At 48.3% G+C, this 22,202-nt stretch overlaps 1 protein-coding gene across 2 annotated transcripts in view; it reads left to right on the top strand.

The window, feature by feature from the left end:
- Nucleotides 1-392: 392 nt before the first annotated feature.
- ZNF639 (zinc finger protein 639) overlaps nucleotides 393-22,202 on the top strand; it is a 43,112-nt gene continuing 21,302 nt past the window's right edge. Inside the window, exon 1 of one of the 2 annotated variants that reach the window (XM_029615344.1) lies at nucleotides 393-584. In XM_029615344.1, the coding sequence (XP_029471204.1) occupies nucleotides 512-584 (73 nt within the window). In that variant the 5' untranslated portion in view covers nucleotides 393-511. Of the gene's footprint in view, nucleotides 585-2,104; nucleotides 2,164-22,202 lie in introns of those variants that run through there. The other variant, XM_029615348.1, reaches the window with a different exon arrangement.

The following is a 22,202-nucleotide window of genomic DNA, read 5'->3' as shown; positions in this document are numbered from 1 at the left end:
GGAGGAGCCCATAGGGACCCTGGCTGCTGGGACTTAGGTGGGCCCTTGGAGATGATGGTCCAGAGGAAGTCCGAGGTCAAGTGCCAGAGGGTCGTCACTTACCAGTCCGAGGTCACACACCAAGGGATCGCCGCTTGCCAGTCCGAAGTCACACACTAGGAATCACCGCTTGCCAATCCGAAGTCAGGAACCAGGAAACCAGAAGCAAGGGTCCGAAACACAAGAAGACTCACCGAAGCAAGCAGACTCGACTAACCCAAAAGTTGCCAAGTCAAGAAATGAGCAGAGGAAGCCTCCTTTTATACTTCCTCTGCTCTGGCTCATTGGGAACAGCTGCAGGTGGTTAAAGGGATCAGGTCCCTTTAATTCTAATGAGGAGGCGCGGCCTCGCGCCTAAAGATGGTGGCGGCCACCTTGGATTCTTGGCCCACGGGGGAAGCCGCCTGACGCCGTGAGGAGGGAGCAGGGACGGCTCCCAGGTCAGACGACCATCGCGGACACTAGCGCTGGCATGCGGGGACCCCCGACCTCAGCCTCCCGCGACCCCCCTGACGCTGCTGCGGCGGCCCGCCAGTCCAAGTCAGGTAGGGGACGCGGTTGCGGCGGTCCGCGGAACACAACAGTGATCTTAGGGCCGGAACTGTATCTTTACTGTTTTGTTCTGTTTTTATTGCTTTATCCTTTGTTATAAAATGGCTAAAATCAATAAAGAAATGTCTTATAGAAAACAGATCATGTGTACACACGATGACATGATTCATCTGTGTCTGTTGGTGAATCTGAGTTAGGAATGGAGAAGAACTACCATCTACATGAATTTAACTGTAAAAACAAGGAAAAGGTTCTACTGGTTTGTTTGCAAAGTGTAAAAGATCCAGAGAATTGCCAGGACATGCAGCAAGCACATGAAATACCAACATTGTGTTCAACTATTAGTCAACACATCTCCAGACTTTAAATTTGATACACTAAGCTTTATTAATGACAGCAGCTTTGTTTGAGAATTTGGAGCCAATAGCTTAAAAATGCATGATATAAGAACATAAGAAATTGCCATGCTGGGTCAGACCAAGGGTCCATCAAGCCCAGCATCCTGTTTCCAACAGAGGCCAAACCAGGCCACAAGAACCTGGCAAGTACCCAAACACCAAGAAGATCCCATGCTACTGATGCAATTAATAGCAGTGGCTATTAGCTAAGTAAACTTCATTAATAGCAGTTAATGGATTTCTCCTCCAAGAACTTATCCAAACCTTTTTTGAACCCAGCTACACTAAATGCTCTAACCACATCCTCTGGCAACAAATTCCAGAGCTTAATTGTGCATTGAGTGAAAAAGAATTTTCTTTGATTAGACTTAAATGTGCTGCTTGCTAACTTCATGGAATGCCCTCTAGTCCTTCTGTTATCCGAAAGTGTAAATAACTGATTCACATCTACTCGTTCAAGACCTCTCATGATCTTAAAGACCTCTATCATATCCCCCCTCAGCCGTCTCTTCTCCAAGCTGAACAGCCCTAACCTCTTCAGCCTTTCCTCATAGGGGAGCTGTTCCATCCCCTTTATCATTTTGGTTGCCCTTCTCTGTACCTTCTCCGTCGCAACTATATCTTTTTTGAGATGTGGTGACCAGAATTGTACACAGTATTCAAGGTGAGGTCTCACTATTGAGCGATTCAGAGACATTATGACATTTTCTGTTTTATTAACCATTCCCTTCCTAATAATTCCTAACATTCTGTTTGCTTTTTTGACTGCTGCAGCACACTGAGCCAACGATTTCAAAGTATTATCCACTATGATGCCTAGATCTTTTTCCTGGGTGGTAGCTCCTAATATGGAACCTAATGTCGTGTAATTACAGCAAGGCTTATTTTTCCCTATATGCAACACCTTGCACTTGTCCACATTAAATTTCATCTGCTATTTGGATGCCCAATCTTCCAGTCTTGCAAGGTCCTCCTGTAATGTATCACAATCCGCTTGTGATTTAACTACGCTGAATAATTTTGTATCATCCGCAAATTTCATAACCTCACTCGTTGTATTCCTTTCCAGATCATTTATAAGAACATAAGAAAATGCCATACTGGGTCAGACCAAGGATCCATCAAGCCCAGCATCCTGTTTCCAACAGTGGCCAATCCAGGCCATAAGAACCTGGCAAGTACCCAAAAACTAAGTCTATTCCATGTTACCATTGCTAATGGCAGTGGCTGTTCTCTAAGTGAACTTAATAGCAGGTAATAGACTTCTCCTGCAAGAACTTATCCAATCCTTTTTTAAACACAGCTATACTAACTGCACTAACCACATCCTCTGGCAACAAATTCCAGAGTTTAATTGTATGTTGAGTAAAAAAGAACTTTCTCCGATTAGTTTTAAATGTGCCCCATGCTAACTTCATGGAGTGCCCCCTAGTCTTTCTACTATCCGAAAGAGTAAATAACCAATTCACATCTACCCGTTCTAGACCTCTCATGAATTTAAATATCTCTATCATATCCCCCCCCTCAGCCGTCTCTTCTCCAAGCTGAAAAGTCCTAACCTCTTTAGTCTTTCCTCATAGGGGAGCTGTTCCATTCCCCTTATCATTTTGGTAGCCCTTCTCTGTACCTTCTCCATCGCAATTATATCTTTTTTGAGATGCGGCGACCAGAATTGTACACAGTATTCAAGGTGCTGTCTCACCATAAATATATTGAAAACCACCGGCCCAAGTACAGATCCCTGAGGCATTCCACTGTTTACCCTTTTCCACTGAGAAAATTGACCATTTAATCTTACTCTCTGTTTCCTGTCTTTTAACCAGTTTGTAATCCACGAAAGGACATTGCCTCCTATCCCATGACATTTTAGTTTTCTTAGAAAGCCTCTCATGAGGGACTTTGTCAAATCCCTTCTGAAAATTCAAATACACTACATCTATTGGTTCACCTTTATCCACATGTTCATTAACCTCTTAAAAAAAATGAAGCAGATTTGTTAGGCAAGACTTCCCTTGGGTAAATCCATGTTGACTGTGTTCCATTAAACCACGTCTTTCTATATGCACTATGATTTTGATCTTTAGAATGGTTTCCACTATTTTTCCCGGCACTGAAGTCAGGCTCACTGGTCTATAGTTTCCCGGATCGCCCCTGGAGCCCTTTTTAAATATTGGGGTTACATTGGCCACCCTCCAGTCTTCAGGTACAATGGATGACTTTAATAATAGGTTACAAATGTTAACTAATAGATCAGAAATTTCATTTTTGAGTTCCTTCAGTACCCTAGTAGGGATCATATATAGGAGTATGATCTACACTACAGGGATTGTAAAAATTAACATATAGACCTTAAAAGATAAGCAAAATGGGCAGAGGGGTAGCATTGGGAAGTCTACAAGTTTAATCTAGAAGATTCTTGGAGATACATAACAAAATATCCATCACATTAAAAGGGGAAGATTGAATATAGTGAGTTATAGAGATATGCTAAAATGCTGGGATCTGAGATGGGTGATTCAGTGTCAATATGATGTTTGCAAACGTTGTTTATATGTTTGTTCTGATGAATGGTACAGATTTGATTCAGGCATATGGGTATGAGAAATGATTCATGTATTAAGAGGATTATAAAGAAAGTCTTTTGCATGGGTAAAATGCTGTTTTACTAGTTGCAAAAGGCTTTATTTTTTTTTATTATTGCCTCCCCTCCATGCAGGTGAAAGTATTCAATATTTCAGCAACATGCTTATCTTTGGAGGCATTCCCAGGGTAGGAATAGGTTGGGGGAAGCACTTAACACAGGTCATTTTGAATAATCAAAATGACCTGCTTAGTTTTTCTTAAAAAAATTTACCTGCACAATCAAGCTGATAAAGAATGGTGTGCTCAACCGAGCGCACCGTTTAGCTCCTGTTTGGCCGTGCGTTTTAGTCGCGTTATTATTACCCCTTATACTGTAAAGGGTAATAGCACATGGAAAACGTGCAGCCAACCCCTCCCCCCCCAAAACGAATAGCACTCATCACATGCAAATGCATGTTAGTTAGTCACCCGGAATACTGAAAGTAAAATGTGTAGTCAAACCTCGCATTTTACTCTCAGAAATTAATGCCTTGCAATGGCAGGCGTTAAGTTGGAAGCGACCCTGAAAAGTGTGCAGAAAAGCAGAAAATTCTAGTTTTCTGTTCACCCTCCAACTTAATATCTCAGCAATATTAAGTCAGAGGAACCAAAACATTAAAAAAAAAAAAAATCTGCCCACCAGTCGGCGGGTTTGAAAACAGATGCTCAATTTTGCCGGCATTCATTTTCCGAACCCATGGCTATCAGCGGGTTCGAAAACCGAGCCTGGTAAAATTAAGTGTTGGTTGTTGGACCCGCTGACAGCCATCCTTAACGCTAATACGAAGGGGCTAGGAATGCGCTATTGTCCCTAGCGCCTCCTTATTAGCGCCGGGCCTCATTTAAATACAGAATAGCGTGCCCAAGAAAGGTGCCTGGGCGCGCATCGGGAGATCGGGCGCTCAACTTGGAACGCTAGCTCTCCCGCACCTTTTATGGAATTGGCATGAAAATGCAGGTGCAAATTTATGCAGGTATTTTTTTCTAGGGGCAATAATCAACTACCCACATAGTTTTTTCTTTGATTATTTCAGCAAACTCTGAGTAAAAACTCCCTGTGGGCTTTGCTCAGACCATGGATAGTTGGATTATCTACCCCACAGTGTGCTAGTTAAAATGATTTAAGGTCCAGTAATCAGTGATTTTAAATACCATGAAAGTATCACTCCATTAACTTACAGGTAACCAATGAGCTTCGCAAATGGGAGTCAAATAATGGATTCTCACAAATAAGCCCAAAATTAACCAGAACCAAAATTAAAAGAAATAGTTAGATCTGTTATATAACATCAGAAAGAATTGCTTGTCAGTGTGGGGAAAAATATTGCTTTGTACTAGGAAGAGAATAGTAAGTAAGAAGTCCATATTTAGTAGGCCAGTGAGTGGCAAAATTATTTGGGTAGAGTTACAGGGATAACTTTAGTCAAATATTAAGCATGACAAATTGACAGTGAATATATTTGGCTAAAGTTATCAAAGTAAAGTCATACAAATAACTTTAGCCATATCACTTAATGGTTCTGGTGTAGACATAGAAAACAGATTTCCCAGGAAAGAGGCTGACTGATTTTATTTGCAGGACAGCTGAGGAAAGGAAGGGACTTTGGTAGGTCTTTCTGAGTTCTTAATTCTTGACATACAAAATGGTGCCAGTTTGAACATGGCTGACAGAATTCTGTATGGCAAAAATTAACAATGCTGCTATCCTTGGTCTGCCAGCACCAATAGCAGTAGCGGTGGGGCGGACCCACCAAGGATCATCCCTGCCCTGTGAAGAAATTTTCAACTGTAAGATAAAAGGGTCCAGAGATGGGGAGGAGAACTGTGAAAGATCCAGGAATGTGGCGTTTTTTTCTGGCTGTAAAGAAAACATTTAGTTTACTTTTGTTTTGCATTGTGCTTTTTTTTATTTCAATTTCATTTGGGTTTTTTCATTTTAAATAAAAAGAAAAAAATGTGAAAATAACATAAAATAAAAGGAAAAACAAAACAAAACAAAAATAAATGCCAAAGCACACGTCACCCCGACAATTCAACCCTGTGCTGCACCTCTCTAATGTTACAGATCATTTATAAAGTACTTAAAAACACAAAACCACAACATATATTGGTATAACCCTGGCTCTTTTACTACTCTTTGCAAATGAGAACGCTGACTATTTTTAAACATTCGTTTTTAAGAGACCCACAAAATCAAATTAGTCAAAAGAAAATCATTCCCCAAAGTTTAAGCATCTTCAGAGAAGTACCGGGCGCCACCAAAAAACTCCCACTTCCCCCACTGCACAGCCAAGACATTATGCCGAGGGCACTGTAGTTCTCAGTCCGACTGTCAATTAAAAACATCAACAGGAAATAAACCACACAGGAACAAATGAAATAAACTAGAAGAAAAAAAAATCCATAGCCAAGTTTTCTATGTCACGCGTGGGTCCCTTGAGGGGTCCTGCTGCTTCGAGCCTTAAACGTCAGGAAGGAGGAGTCCTCAGGCAGAGCCCTATGCACCCCCGCCCCCAGTCCCGGACCCTTGATTCCACCCCTTCCCCATCCCCACCCTGGAGGAGTCTGCGACCCTCATCCAATACCCCGTGTCTTTCCTAGCGCCATCCCACAATCTCCCTTGCCCCTGACATGAGTATGACCGATCCGGTACATTACCCGACAGTATGAATAAAGACCCTTGTCTTTCTCTCGGGCTGCTCATCGAGGTGCTTGACATTCTCCATGCATCCATGACTGATCATTCTTTAGCATTGCCTGGAAGAATTTCAGGTCCCCCTCAAAAGAAGGCTTACCAGGGCGTGGAGTTGGGTTTTTTTTTTCCCCTTTCTTTCTTTCCAGCAGACTAACTGAGGTGTAAATAATTGATGAATATTTTGTTGTCACCGGCTGAATAGGCTAAAATTGTATATAATCTTTTTTGTGTGAAAGAGTGCGGGAGCTTTAGCTACTCAGTAGTTCATGTATATTTAATCTAGTGGCATCTGTTTTCGCTTATGCAGGCAGCAAATGAAACTGTCAAATACGAAAATCAAATCTGATCGTCTAACCTAGATTTTCACAAGGTGAAAAAAAACCAGGCACTAGGAGATATTAGATACAAGGGTATCATATCATTTATTTGCTGTTCACTAGATGTGTCCTTTGTGTGTGTTTGCAGTATTTTTTTTACTTCTGTGGCTGTTAATTACCTGAACACAAACTAGACAATTGACCCATAAGAAAGCTACAGTACCTGGAATAATTCTCATCCTGACTGATGAGATGTATAAATTGCATGGTGAGTTTGCCTGCTATTCATCTCACAAACATATAAGAAATGCCATGCTGGGTCAGATCAAGGTCCATGGATCCCCAGCATCCTGTCTCAAACAGTGGCCAGACCACGTCACAAGTACCCTGCCGTTCCCAAATAGATATTCATTTCGTGCCCAGGGATAAGTGCTGGCTTTCCCCAAGTCTACCTGGCTAATAACTGTTCATGGATTTTTCCTTCAGCAAAGTGTCCGATCCTCTTCTGAGGGTGGCCTCAACCACATCCTCTGGCAACAGATTCCATAGCTGGATTGTGCACTGAGTGAGAGAATATGTCCTACAATATGTTTTAAATATGCCGGTTCCTAGTTTCTTGATATGAAAAAAAGCCTTAGAAGATGATACGAACCAGTAAATTTTAAACAAAACACGTATTCATCAAAAATAACATTTAAATAGTATTTTATTCTATGGGACCATCATATAAACCCCAACTACGGATGTCTTTTAGAGCATTAATTATGCTCCATCAATAGCTTAACGGGGTGCAGTTTTAATCATAGGTCCAATTTTTTGAGAATTTTTTAAAGCATTTAAAAAGATTTTTTTTAAAAAGTGCACTACTTTCCCTTAATCATGCCCAACACGGTACCATGTTTCGCAAAGCTGCTGTTTCAGGGGCCAGAGCCAAAACATTTCAAAATCCACGTATACTTTAATTTCCTTTCATTTCAGTCCCGTTATTATTCTTCTGTAACATAATAAACACAAATTTCAATGTCTCAAAAAATAAAACAAAACATCGTAATGGCAGTGGTTGCTAGTTTCTTGGCAAGTAAAGAACCATTTCCTATTTATCCATTCCACCCCACTCATGATTTTATTAATCTCAATCCCCTCTCAGTTGTCTCTGCTTCAAGCTAAAGAGCCCTAATCTGTTTAGCGTTTATCTATAAGGAAGCTTTTCCATCCCCTTTATCATTTTTGTCACCCCTTCTCTGTCCGCTGTCTTTTTTGAGATGGGGGGTGACCCGAACAGCAAGAAATACTCAAGATGCAGTTGCACCATGGATCTATACAAAGGCATTATGATATTCTCACTTTTGTTCTCTATTCCTTTCCAAATAACATTCGATTTGCCTTTTTGACTGCCTGCCACACATGAAGATTTCAAGGTATTTTCCGCAAGGACTCCAAGGTCCTTTTCCTGGGTGGTGACTGCTCACACAGAACCCAATCTCGTGTACCTGTAGTTGGGATTATTTTTCCCTTCGTGCATTTGTCCACGTTATATTGCATCTGCCATTCAGATGCCCAGTAGTCTCTCAAGGTCCCTCTGCAGTTCCTCACAATCCTGTTTTAACAACTCAAAACAAATCTGTATCATCTACAAATGTGATTACCTCACTCTTTGCTCCTTTCTCCAGATCAGTTATGAATATGCTAAATAGCACAGGTCCCGATATAGGCCCCTGAGGCACTCCTCCAATGACCTTTCTCCATTTGGAAAACTGACCATTTAGTGCTATCCTCTGTTTTCTGTCTTTTATTCTGTTACCAGTCTAGAATAGATCCACACTGCCTCCTATCATTGTGATTTTTACCTCTTAAAAAAAAAACAAAAAAAAAACTAAGAGCAGGCATTCAGATCATTTAGGATGAACAGCTACGCGAGTAATTACTATTGAAAAGTATTTCTCCAGGATGCTGTAGGGGCAGACGTAGCAGCTTATGTTCAGGGCCTCCTCTTTCTAGCAGGAGGATGTAGATGTGAAGGTTTATTGTATCCGATCTAAACGTGGCCTTTTCAGGCAGACCTGCTGGAGCTTGCTGGGAACAAAAGGATTCATTCCAGCTTTTTTTTCTGAGACCAGACCGTTCTGGGTGCTGGGATAATTAGGAAGGAGAGTCAGGTAAAGGTGATAAGAGCTGCAGCGCCTCACTGCTCCTGGCACCAAGCTGTGGCTAAGGCATAGCACTGCTCCCAGGGAAGGACGCCCCCTGCCGAGCCCCTGCCGGTCGCACCTGGTGCTCCCACTGAGCCCTGACCAGGTCCCTGCTGAGCTTGGGTCATCTCACCTCAAAGGTCAGCCAGATATACAGCCTGCCCTGGCGCCTCACTAACTCCAAGCCTATTATTCTGCAGAAGGCCATAACTGAGCTGTCTTTTAAGCTCAACTTCCACTAGTTTAAGATACAGTATCTGGCCCTAGTTCAAAAAGGTGTTAATAGTAAGGATAAAAGATACATGCATACGCTGTCTTGCTATATTATGTGCAGTCTACTCTGGAAAGATTCTAATGCTCTTACTGAGCTACACTGATATTATTACTATTAGATTTCAGTAAGAGCAGGGAGAGGTGCTAATTCGCAGGCCAATGGCAGAAGGTGCGGTCACCTGAATGCACAGCTTTACCTTTACCTTTACACACCAAGGAGTTTTACACTCACAAAATGTGCATTCTAAACTCTGACTACTTTTAGCACCTTCACGTGGAAAACCCATTCAGACGAGGTCATTAAGCAGTACTCCTCGATGCAGAGAGAGGTGTGCCAGCCCCAACCCTGGTTTTGTCAACTCTGGAAACTTTACTCCTGGTCAGAGGTGGAATAAAGTTTCCAGCTTTGCTGGGCTGGTACTTAAAACCAAGGAACGGGCGAAAACAAAAGTTTTTCAAATCCTGACTTATCTGTCTAAGTGCCAGCGGCTAACTATGGCCAGATAGCCGGATAAGTCCATAAGTGGGGGCGGTTATGCAACTATCTGGTGGCGAGTACTCCTCCATCTATCCAACATGTAAACTGCTGCTGCCGTCAGAATCCTGGCTGGGGGAGAAAGCCTGTTCACTTGCCCTCCTTCCCTTCCCGAGTTAAAATGTGTGTTCAGCCAATACTAATTGCACATTTTGTAGTCAACACGCTTTTTTTACCCGCTGATGAATTAGCATAACATGAGCTTAGTGCACTGAGAGTTTAAAAAAAAAATGTAATCTGTGCATTAAAACCATATGCTGAAATCCATCAAAAGTTAATGCACAGATTACTGCATTGACTTGTCAGTGTTTCCCAATCGGGGTGCCATGGCACACTGGTGTGCCTTCAGACCTGATCAGTGGAAAAATCACCACTGTCTGATAATCCAGGTCAGCATCTGATCTCTGCTCTCAGTACTTCACACAAACAAGAGACTCCAGCTCTTAACATGGAGGAGCTCCTTTCTGAGAAAATGTGCAGTCATGAATTAAACTGGGAGAGTGGGCACTGAACACTGGATGTGACTTATTTTGAATGTTGGAGGAGATCTGGCAGTCACATGCAGCAGTCAAGGTTTACTAACCGACAGGCTGATTCAGTAAAAACGCGGGAGAGCGGACGAACGCCCGCTCTACCGGCGTGCGCACCGGCCACTTGCTGGTGCGCGCGATTCAGTATGTAAATTAGGTGGTGCGGTAGAAACGGGCAAAAGGAGGCGCTAGGAACACTAGCGCATCCCTAGTGCCTCCTTTTGACCCGGAGCGGCGGCTGTCAGTGGGTTTGACAGCCAATGCTCAATTTTGCCAGCATCGGTTCTCGAGCCCGCTGACAGCCATGGGCTCGGAAACCAGCGCTGGCAAAATTGAGCATCCGGTTTTCGGCCCAACAGCCGCCGGCCCAATTTAAATTTTTTTATTTTTTTATTTTTATTTTTTACACCCTTCGGGACCTCCGACTTAATATCGCCATGATATTAATTCAGAGGATGCACAGAAATGCAGTTTTTACTGCTTTTCTGTGCACTTTCCCAGTGCCGGCAGAAACTAGCGCCTACCTTTGGGTAGGCACTAATTTCTTAAAGTAAAATGTGCGGCTTGGCTGCACATTTTACTTTCTGTATCACGCGGGAATACCTAATAGGACCATCAACATGCATTTGCATGTTGAGGGCGCTATTAGGTGCCGCGGGTTGGACGCGCGTTTTCCGCCCCTTACTGAATAAGGGGTAAGGGAAAACAGGCTAACAGTGCGCTCCGTTGGAGCGCACTGTACTGTATCAGCCTGTGAGCCAGCTGCCTCCACCACATGGACCTCTCCCTTGTCCTACACTTGTATATAAAGGAAGATGGTCCTGTGGTAACTTGGGGCAGTTCTGGCTTGGGAAAAAGTCAGTGGGATAAAGGAGGCAGACTCTGGCTGCTTCCTTAGATGCAATGTTATTTACAGGGAAAAGGCAAAATAAAAAATAATGCAGCTCACCTTGCAGTTCTGGTAGCACTCAAACATTAAACACTGCAAGTCTTCTCATACATTTGGTTCCTGCCTGCTCCCCAGGGCCTCTCTAATACTTCTGGGCCCTGACTCCTTATAATAGGGTAAGAAGAGCATCCTCCCTTCACCCAGAATCCCTTGCGGGGCTGATCCTTAAAGAGGACCAAGCCAGATAGCTGTGGCCAGTCTCTTAAGATGGTTTGAGGGAGTTTCCTGTATACCCTCTCACATATCCCCCTCCTCAGCTCATCCTTATTCGGGTGAGTGCCTGCCTTTGCCAGGGACACCTATCTGGACAGGAATTCTGCATTGATGTTTTCTCTGCCCTGTGTGGGCTGTACGTGTTGCATTTCCCGGTCGCAGCAGGCCCGCAGCCGGCTCCACTCACCCCCCAACTTCCGGGTTCTGGACCTGGCCCTTCCTCCTTGGCAGCGGTAGGTAGTCGACTACGTGCTTGTGCTCCTGCTACGCTCTCAGGCTTCTCTGGCAGCTCTGCGGCCTCCTCCAGTCCCGGTCGGGTCTCCCCATGTGTGTCGAAGGGAGACGCCGCCATCTCCTAGTTCCAGCCGGCCCACCTTAGGCGCGTGCGCATGCACCTTCGATGACTTTAAAGGGGCGTGGCGGGAAACCTTCCCGCGGCACCGGATGATGATATCTCTCAGCCTATTTAAGGCAGGCTCCGCCATTCAGTCTTTGCCTTGGCAACAGGTCTCCATGTTTCCTGTCATGTGCTTAGTTGCTTCTTGTTCGTGTTCTTGTTCCAGTGTCTGATCCTGTTCCAGTGTTCGTGTTCCCGTTCCAGTCCTTGTGCTCCAGTTCCAGCTTCCTGTTCCTGACCACGCTCTGGACAGATTCCTTGGCTTTGACTCTCACTTGTTCCTGACCATGCTCTGGATGGATTCCTTGGCTTTGACCCTCGCTTGTTCCTGACCACGCTCTGGATGGATTCCTTGGCTTTTGACCCTCGCTTGAACCTGACCACGCTCTGGATGGATTCCTTGGCTTTTGACCCTTGCTTGAACCTGACCTTGTCTCCAGCTGCCTGCCCTGACTTCACTTGAACCTGATCTTATCTCCAGCTGACTGCCTTGGACTTGGCCTTTCTTAGGCACCTGCCTACTCGCAAGTCCGGGCTTCTGGAACCTGGCCTTGTCTTCAACCTTGCTCCTTCAGACTCTGTGTCTTCGCCGCAGCCTGGCTCCCTGCTTTGGACATTCTCTCCGAGATCAACCATGCAGAGGCCCGCCTAAGACCAGCCAGCCCCAGTACCCAAGGGCTCAACCTGCGGGGAACGAGGGCTGGTATTGGCGAAGCTCCAGTCGGCCTCTGCTTCCCATTTGGCCCCGCCTCCCGATGGTGGAAACCCATGGAGGCTTTCCCCATGGGTAGCGCCAACTCCACCTCGCGCCATGGGTTCATCTCCACAACAGACTGCCAAGGCCATGGACCTGACGGAGCCTTCCGCTCTCCAGGCCAACCTGGGCCTGGCCTTGAAGATCCAGGAACAGCAGCGGTTCTTGGAGGTGTTGGCTATCTCCATTGAACGACTCAACACCCATTTGGACTCTCATTCTGGTTCCGCAGCTTCCATAACCGCACCACTCAGTTCTCAGGTACCGGTTACCTCAGCCAGAGCTCTGCTCACCCTGCCCGCTCCACCCCACTTCAATGGGGATCCGAAGCTCTGCAGAGGCTTCATCAACCAATGCTACATGCAGTTCGCTCTGCAACCCTCCGTCTTCCAAGAGGACTTCAAGAAGGTGACCTTCATCTTGTCACGTCTAGAGGGCAAGGCTTTAGCATGGGCTTCTCCCTTATGGAAGCGTGCGGATTCTCTTCTCCAGGAACTATCATGCTTTGTGACTACAGCTAGTTCGAATCTTCTGCATTTGCGGCAAGATCACCGAGCACTCAATGAATATACTACAGAATTCCGGACCCTCACTACGGAGTTGGGCTGGCAGGAGGACTGTCTCCAAGCCATTTACCTAGATGGCCTGTTGCTCCAACTCAAAGATGAGCTTGCAGCCCGCGAACTACCCTCCTCTCTCGAGGATCTCATTGACCTTGCGGGTCGCATAGACCATCACCTCCAGGAGCACCACCGGAAACCCAGGTATTCCGGCGCCGCGCTGCAGAATGTTCTCGCTCTCCATCGTGGTGAGCCCTGCAACCAGCGGAATTCCACCGTCTACTAAGCTTGAGGAACCCATGCAGCTGGGACGTGGACGCCTCACCCCAGAGTAGCACCTTAGGCAGAGGCATTCGGGTCTGTGCTTGTACTGTGGAGCTGCAGGACACCGCCTGTCTTCATGTCCCATTTGTCCAGGAAACTCTCTGGCCTGATGTTGCGACCATTGCTGCTCAACGTCCTCACTCCGCCCTCTTTACCTCTGTGGCAACTCCCTCCGGGTCTAATGGACGGTTACTGCCGCGGCGTCTCCATGCCATCTCCCTCCGGCGTCCCCGGACCGGCTCGACATTGCAGATCCATCATGTTGCCTGAAGACTTAGGGCGTGCGCGCGCGCTCTGATTGAAGTACCAGCAAGGGCGCGATTCTTTTTTGTGACCAAGAAGGAAGGGTCACTTAGGCCGTGTATTGACTACCGCAGCCTAAATGCCATCACTCGTAAGGATAAATACCCCTTGCCATTGATTTTCAAATTATTTGACCATCTCCAGGATGCCTCCATATTCACAAAGCTGGCATTAACGTGGAGCGTATAACTTGGTGAGAATCCATCCTGATGACATTTGGAAAACTGCCTTTAACACCTGAGATGGGCACTATGAATACTTAGTGATGCCCTTTGGCCTCTATAACGTGCCCGCAGTATTCCAACAAATGATGAACGAAATCTTCAGAGACTTACTGTACACCAAAGTTTTGGCCTATCTGGATGATATCCTCATCTTTTCCTATTACGGATCTTGCTAAGGAGTTAGCAATCTGTTATCGCTCACCCCGCCAGGAGGGTGGAGTTAGCAATCTGTTAGTGATGCGCCCACCAGGAGGGCGGAGTTAGCAATCTGTTAGAGATCACCCTGCCAGGAGGGTGGAGTTAGCTATTGTACTACGCTACAGAGATAACAATCTATCACGCCTCCGCTACGGAGTAGCAATCTGTTATACATAAGGCTGCTGGCAATTCCCATAGAAAGAGGAGTTAGCGATCTGATACAGAGTTGCTCCTCCAGAGGGTAGGAGTTAGTAATCTGTTAGATATCTGCTAAGGAATTAGAAAACTGTAATAGGTCCGCCAAGGAGATAGCAATCTGTACCAGTCTGCTATGGAGTTAACAATCTGTTCAATGCTGTTCCTCCATGGGAAGGAGCTAGCAATATATAATACTCCGTAAGCAGGGTTAGTGGTCTGTAGTGGTTGGCTCCCACGGAGTGACAGTCTGTATGATACTGCTAGTAGTGTAAGGAATAACCACTTAGAGGAAATGGTGAATCCCTGGGCCGATGGCAGATGACAGCGCCCTCAGGAGGAGATCCTGAGAGGGACCACCAGCTAGGTGGAATATGAAACAAACACAGATAGTTCTTTATTAGGCTGGAAGTTGAACCACCAGAGGTGGCAGTAGTGAGTCAATGTGCCCAACAGGGCTGAAGTCCTTCTGATACTGGAATTATAATCTCTAGGTTGCTGAGCTGTAGAGAGAGGCTATAAGTAGTGAGTAGACAGGGTATGCTGGATACATAACCAGTAGAAGATGGTACACTCACAATTGTAGATATCTGTAAAGGTCTCCTATGCAACAGAGAGTCTTCAGTACATTCAGGAACAGGAGCCGAAGGCGAGCATTGGTTCCTTTAGGCAGTCTGTAATAAGAACTCACAATAGCTGTGTATGGAATGGCTTCTAGAATAGAAGAGAGTCTGTAAAGGAGTTTAGGAACATGGGCCCTCGTGGAGCGAGTACTGGTTCCTATCTGCAATCTGCAATAATAACTCATGATCTCCGTACCTGTGATAATGTCTTAGACAGAAGGGAGTCTTCAGAGATTAGGATCATAGGCCCTCGTGGAGCGAGTACCGATTCCTATCTGCAATAGAACTCACAGTGTTCACTTCTGCGATCGCTTCCAGGCAGTGAGGAGTCTTCTGAGTCTTCAGGGACGTAGGCCCTCGAGGAGCGAGTACCGGATTCCATCTTAGCATGCTGAAATCAAGAAGAAAGAGAACGGAGCCCCCGAGGAGCGGGTACTCCTGGTAAGTTTGAAAAGGCTGAGCAGTGGAGAAAGGTTTCCCCTTGATGACTCGGATATTTGTTGCAAGTAGTGTGGACTGCCGAAGCAAGTCCCGTTGGAGTTCCTTGCTAACTCGTTCGAGGTAGCAAACAAAGACCTTTTAAATTGAAAATGGATGATGTCACTACGGGGAGATGCCCCCGAGGTTCGCGCCCTTGCTGGTACAAAGTCTGGAGCACGCGCGTGCACCCTTACGTCATCAGGAACATGGCGGATCCGTAGCATCAAGCCAGCCCGGGGATTCCGGGATGAAGAGGCAGGGAGAAGCTGCGGCAGCATCTGTCTGTCAGAACTGAAGGGAGTCGCCACCAAGGTAGAGAAGGTTGAGCGAGGGCGAGAATAGGCACGAATGCAACATTTCCAAAGACCTTGATACTCATTGTGCCAACGTCCGAATTGTTCTCCAACGCCTTCGTGAAAACCATCTGTTTGCGAAGTTGGATAAATGCCTATTTGAGAGATCCAGTTTACCCGTCCTGGGTTATAAAATCTCTCGGCAAGGCTTCTCTATGGACCCAGCCAAATTAAAGGGAATCCGGGATTGGCCACAGCCAGTGGGCCTCAAAGCGCTCCAGCGCTTCTTAGGATTCTTCAACTACTATCGTTACTTCATTCCACACTATTCTACCCTGGCTGCTCCATTGACCGCCTTGACCCGGAAAGGCCAAGATACACGAAATTGGCTGCCTGAGGCCATTGCTGCTTTTCATTGTCTGAAGGAAACCTTCCAGAAAGGATCTTGTCTGCACCATCCTGTCCCGACTCGCCCGTTTTTAGTTGAAGTTGACGCCTCCACCATTGGGGCTGGGGCTGTCCTGAGTCAACGTACCGCCTCTGGTACTGTAGTTCCTTGTTTCTTTTACTCCCGAAAATTCATCTGCAGAGCAAAATTACAGCATCGGGGATTGTAAGCTGCTTGCCATAAAATTGGCTCTCGAAGAGTGGCTCACAACACAAATTTACTGTGTTCACCGATCATACGAATCTGGAACATTTGAGTCAAGCACAACACCTCAATGTCCATCAAGCTCGATGGGCCCTGTTCTCCAGATTCGACTTCGAACTTCGTTATCGCCCAGCCGACAAGAACCTCCGGGCAGATGCCCTATCACGATCCTTCGAGCCCGAAGATACTCTGGAAGAGCCAACTCATATAATCAATCCGGCTTGTATTTGTTTGTCTGCCACTCATCCAGTTCCTGCTGGAAAGACGGTTGTGCCCCAACGGCTCAGAGAGAGAGAGTTCTCTGCTGGGCGCATGATTCTAAATTTGCCAGCCACCCAGGACGAGCACGAACCGTGGCACTGCTCCAGCGGTTCTTCTGGTGGCCTACTTTGGTCTCCAATGCGCACAGCAAAAACTCCCAGTCGGGAGACCTTGGGGTCTTTTACAACCACTTTCAGCACCTGAAGAACCATGGACTCACTTGTCTACGGATTTCATCGTGGATTTGCCACCTTCTAAGGGTCATACCGTAATATGGGTCACCATAGACCGTTTCTCAAAAATGGCCCATTTTGTACCTCTACTGGGCCTACCATCTGCTCCAGAACTAGCACGATTATTTTTCCACCATATCTTCAGACTACATGATGTTGTGCGTCCCGGCCACGTTGGTGCCACGACCGGTCCTGCTCACCTGGCATTACCGTCCACTAGCGCAGGCTTACCCGCTGCTGCTAACCCCTGGCTTCCCTGTCGCTCACTGTGGCCTCCCTTGGCGTCCCAGTCTCTACAGGCCTCACAGCGGAGCTCCCGTCGGGCTTCGCGTCCTCAGCCGGCTCGGCCCCGCCCCAGGCGCGCGTGCAGCCGACCTCACTATACTTAAAAGGCCCAGCGCAGGAAACCTTCGGGAGGAACACCCCGATGATGTCATCGGCCTTCCATATATAAGGCAGGACTCAAACCCCTAATCCCTGCCTTGGCAACTGGGTCGACACCGTTGGTGTAGTGTGTTTGCCTACGTGTTCCAGTGTCTCCTGTTCCAGCGTCTCCTGTTCCAGTGTCCTTCTCAGGTAGCACCTATCTGGACTGACACTCTTGGTACTGACCTCTGCCTGCCTGACCAATCTTCTGCCTGCCACCTGGAACTGACCACTGCCTGCCTGACCATTCTTCTGCATGCTGTCTGGAACCGACCCTCGCTTGCCACAACTACGCACGGACTGACTCTGGTATTGACCCCCGCTTTGGCTGACCTCTCTTGGACTGATATTCTGGCTTTGAACCTTGCACTTCACTCAGACACTCTCTTCCGGCCCCCAATGACCTTCAGGCCTATGGACTTGGATAACAAACATGGCCTCCACGTGGCTGGACCTGCAGGAGCTGCCTGTCTCATCCGGAGGACTCTCTGAACTGTTGCCTTCCCAAGGTCTCCAGAGCTTCCGGTTCTGGTCTAGTCCACTCACTCTGCATCAGTCGCGCACCCTTGCTCATGGTGGGCACTCCTCTCCGACACCTCTCCAGGAGACCACCGGAGGCCCACCTAAGTCCAGGCGTCCAGCTACCCAAGGGCTCAACCTGCAGAAACCCCGGACTGTTATTGGTGAAGCTCCAGCTCTGTCTCCTTGTGTGCTCTGCCTCCTGATGGCAGGCGCTCTCTGGGTCCGACCAGAGGGCCATACCAATCCTACACCAGGCCAAGGGTCCACCTCCAGCGCAACACACAGCTTACCCTTGGACATTGTTTCAGATCGAGGTCCTCAATTTGTTGCCAGGTACTGGCGCTCCCTCTGTCGGACGTTCGGCATAAACATCAGCCTCACGACCGCCTATCACCCCCAAGCCAATGGGCAAGCTGAGCGGATGACTCGCTCCTTGAAGGGCTTCCTGCACGCTTATATCATTGACCGACAAGATAATTGGTCAGACCACTTGTCCTGGGCAGATTTTTCACACAACTCTCACATCGCCTCTGCTACTGGAACATCTCCATTTTCAGTTGTCTATGGGAAACAACTGCGACCGTCATTACTCATACTTTTATCAGTGCCGTCCCCTGTGGCACAGGCTACTGCAGATGCCCTTAAAATGCTATGGGAACAGACAAATCTTTGCCTGCGTCAGGCCGCCTCCTGGGCCAAGAGAACTGCTGACAGTCAATGTCGCTCGGCTCCTGAATTATTTCCTGGCCAGAAAGTCTGGTTAAATACTCAATACATCTGACTTTGAATTCCATCTCAGAGATTTGCTCCTAGATATATCGGTCCTTTCACTGTTATCCGACGCATCGGACCTGTTATATACCAGCTTCGGCTGCCTCCTATGCTGGGAATACATAATACATTCCATGTATCATTCTTGAAGCCCGTGACTTATCCTGGCCTGCCCAGAAAGCCCCTGAACCACCTCCTTTGGTGGCAGAAACCGATACGACGTACAAGGTCCATGAAGTCCTAGACGTCTGCCATAGGGGCCGCCGGTGGCAGTACCTCCTCTCCTGGGAGGGGTATGGATCTGAAGAGAATTCATGGGAATCAGCTTGAAACATCCTGGATAAGACCCTCCTCTCAAGTTATCATCATGCCCATCCAGGCAAACCCGACCTCCAAGAGGGGGGCGTAAAGGGGGGGTACTGTTACGCGTGCTGCCCATGGCAGACCCGCGGCGCGGCCCTCTCACCTCATGCGGACTCCAGCTCCTGGTACCTCTTCGCTGGCGGCGGTAGGCCGACAGCTCTGACCTCGGGTCGCCTCCGGCTCTGCCATGGTCCCCAGTGTTACCAGCCAAGACGTCCTTGCTCGTCGGGCTTCTCCGCATGGCCCACGGAGAGGCGCTGCCATCAGCACCGCGCCCCTCCCTAGGCACACACGCGCGCATCACTATTTCTTTAAAGGGCCTGCGGCGGGAACCTGGCCATGGCCCCAGATGCTGACGTCAGACTCTTCAGCGTATAAAAGCTCAGGCCTCGCTCCATAGCATTGCCTTTGCAACAGGTCTCCTCGTACTCCGAGTACTCATTGCTAATAGAGAATCCTCTCTACGTCGTGCTTCTGATTCCTGTATGATTGAAAGCCTGTGTGTGTGTGTATGTGTGAAAAGACAGACTGCATGTGTATTATGTGAGACCTCCTCTCCTGCAGGAGGTGCTCTACTCTGTGCTGTGTGCAGGCTCCTGTTGGAGTCATTTTTTGTTACTTTTCCTGAAGATGTATAGAGGATAGGCCGTATGGATTCAGGGTTTTCACCAAGACACAAACTAGTTTGAAGGACAGAGGCCAACCTCTGAGTGAACTCCTGTTTACTGTCTTGCATTGTGAAATGTTTATGAACAGGCAAGAGTCTGTTTATTTAGTTATTCCGTTAAGTCTATGATGAGAAAACTAGCAATTAACTTATACTAAAGCCTGAGAGAGAGAATGAAGGCCGCACAGCTGTTTCTGAAATCTGATAAGGGAGGGAGGAAATGCTGTTGCTTTTCACAAGTGTTTGTAGTGTATAAGGGGAGACAGCTAGAGAGAGGGGAGATGAGAGAGAGAGCCCTGGATGTGATGGTATGGCTGATCCTTTGGAAATGTAAGTTTTTTATATCTTTGTAGCAATTGTTATCATCTACCATTACTTCTATTTGATCTGATTTTATTTGTTCTATCCTCCTGTTGCTCAAATAAACTTACTTTACCTGGAACCAGGACATTCTGAATCAAAGTTTGTGTGTGGCTCTTTGTGTTGGGAATAAATTCCTGGGTTCAGGTCTCTAGGTATAATCCCAGTAATTATGTGTGATTATATGAGATTAGCCCCCCCAAGTCAGAGCCCCTGGGCAGAACACCAGTGTGCCCGGTCTGAACCCAAAACAACTCCTCGCCTGCAGGAGGCACTCAGCTCTATTTGCTGTGTGAAGGCCTCCGCTTTGCTCTGTGTGCTGTGTGAGGCTTCTGCTCCTGGAGGAGGCGCTCTGCCCACTGTGCTGTTTAAGAGCTCTTCTCCTGCAGGGGGTGCTCGGCACCGTGCACTCTGTGAGGGCTCTGCTCCTGCAGGTGGCGCACAGGTGAGAAGACTCCACTCCTGCAGGGGCGATCTGCTCTATGTGCTCTTGGAAGGTTCCTCTCCTTCAGGCGGCGCTCTGTTCTCTGCCCTGTGTGTGGGCGCCTCTCATGCAGGGGGCACTCAGCTCTATTTGCTGTGTGAAGGCCTCCGCTTTGCTCTGTGTGCTGTGTGTGGTTTCTGCTCCTGCAGGGGGGCGCTCTACTCTATGTACTGTGTGAGGGGAGGGTCCTTTCCTGCAGGTAATGCTCTGCTCTATGTACTATGTGTGGGCTCCATTCCTGCAGAGAATATGCTGTATAAGGGCTCTTCTGCTGCAGGTAATGCTCTAAAGAGGGCTCCTCTCTTGCAAGTGATGCTCTGCTCTATGTACTGTGTGTGGGCTCTGCTCCTGCAGAGGGCACTGTACTATATGTAGTATGTGCTGTGTGAGGGCTCCTCTTCTCCAGGGGGGACACTCTGTTCTATGTGCTGTGTGTGTGCCCTCTGCTCCTGCAGGGGTTGCTCTGCTGTCCCTATGTGAAGGCTCTGCTCCTGCGGGCGTGCACAGCTCTATGTAAAGGATCTGCTCCTGCAGGGGTAATCTGCTCTATGTGTTGTGTGTGGGCTCCTCTCCTACAGGAGGCGCTCTTCTCTACGTGCTGTGTGAGGGCCCGGCTCCTGCAGATGGTTCACAGCTCTATGTATTGTGTGAAGGCTCCGCTCCTGCAGTTGGCGCGCACAGTTCTCTGTGCTGTGTGAGGGCGCCTCTCCTGCAGGGGGCGCTCTGCCCTCTGTGCTCTTTTGAGGCATCCTCTCCTGCAAGAGGGCCCTCTGCTTTATATGCTGTGTGAGGCTTCTGCTCCTGGAGGAGGCGCTCTGCCCGCTGTGCTGTCTAAGAGCTCTTCTCCTGCAGGGGGTGCTCGGCACCGTGCACTCTGTGAGGGCTCTGCTCCTGCAGGTGGCGCACAGGTGTGAAGTCTCCACTCCCGCAGGGGCGATCGGCACAGTGCACTCTGTGAGGGCTCTGCTCCTGCAGGTGGCGCACAGGTGTGAAGTCTCCTCTCCTACAGGGGGCGCTGTGCCCTCTGTGCTCTTGGAAGGTTCCTCTCCTTCAGGCGGCGCTCTGTTCTCTGCGCTGTGTGTGCGGGCTCCTCTCACGCAGGGGGGCACTCGGCTCTCTGTGCTGTGAGGCTTCCGCTCCTGCAGGGGGCGCTGTGCCCTCTGTGCTCTCGGAAGGTTCCTCTCCTTCAGGCGGCGCTCTGTTCTCTGCGCTGTGTGTGCGGGCTCCTCTCACGCAGGGGGGCACTCGGCTCTCTGTGCTGTGAGGCTTCCGCTCCTGCAGGGGGCGCTGTGCCCTCTGTGCTCTTGGAAGGTTCCTCTCCTTCAGGCGGCGCTCTGTTCTCTGCGCTGTGTGTGCGGGCTCCTCTCACGCAGGGGGGCACTCGGCTCTCTGTGCTGTGAGGCTTCCGCTCCTGCAGGGGGCGCTGTGCCCTCTGTGCTCTCGGAAGGTTCCTCTCCTTCAGGCGGCGCTCTGTTCTCTGCGCTGTGTGTGTGGGCTCCTCTCACGCAGGGGGCACTCGGCTCTCTGTGCTGTGAGGCTTCCGCTCCTGCAGGGGGCGCTGTGCCCTCTGTGCTCTCGGAAGGTTCCTCTCCTTCAGGCGGCGCTCTGTTCTCTGCGCTGTGTGTGCGGGCTCCTCTCACGCAGGGGGCACTCGGCTCTCTGTGCTGTGAGGCTTCCGCTCCTGCAGGGGGCGCTGTGCCCTCTGTGCTCTCGGAAGGTTCCTCTCCTTCAGGCGGCGCTCTGTTCTCTGCGCTGTGTGTGCGGGCTCCTCTCACGCAGGGGGGCACTCGGCTCTCTGTG

Source organism: Rhinatrema bivittatum, chromosome 9 (genome assembly GCF_901001135.1).
Source record: "Rhinatrema bivittatum chromosome 9, aRhiBiv1.1, whole genome shotgun sequence".
NCBI lineage: Eukaryota > Metazoa > Chordata > Amphibia > Gymnophiona > Rhinatrematidae > Rhinatrema > Rhinatrema bivittatum.
This window is presented reverse-complemented; position numbering and strand designations above follow the sequence as displayed.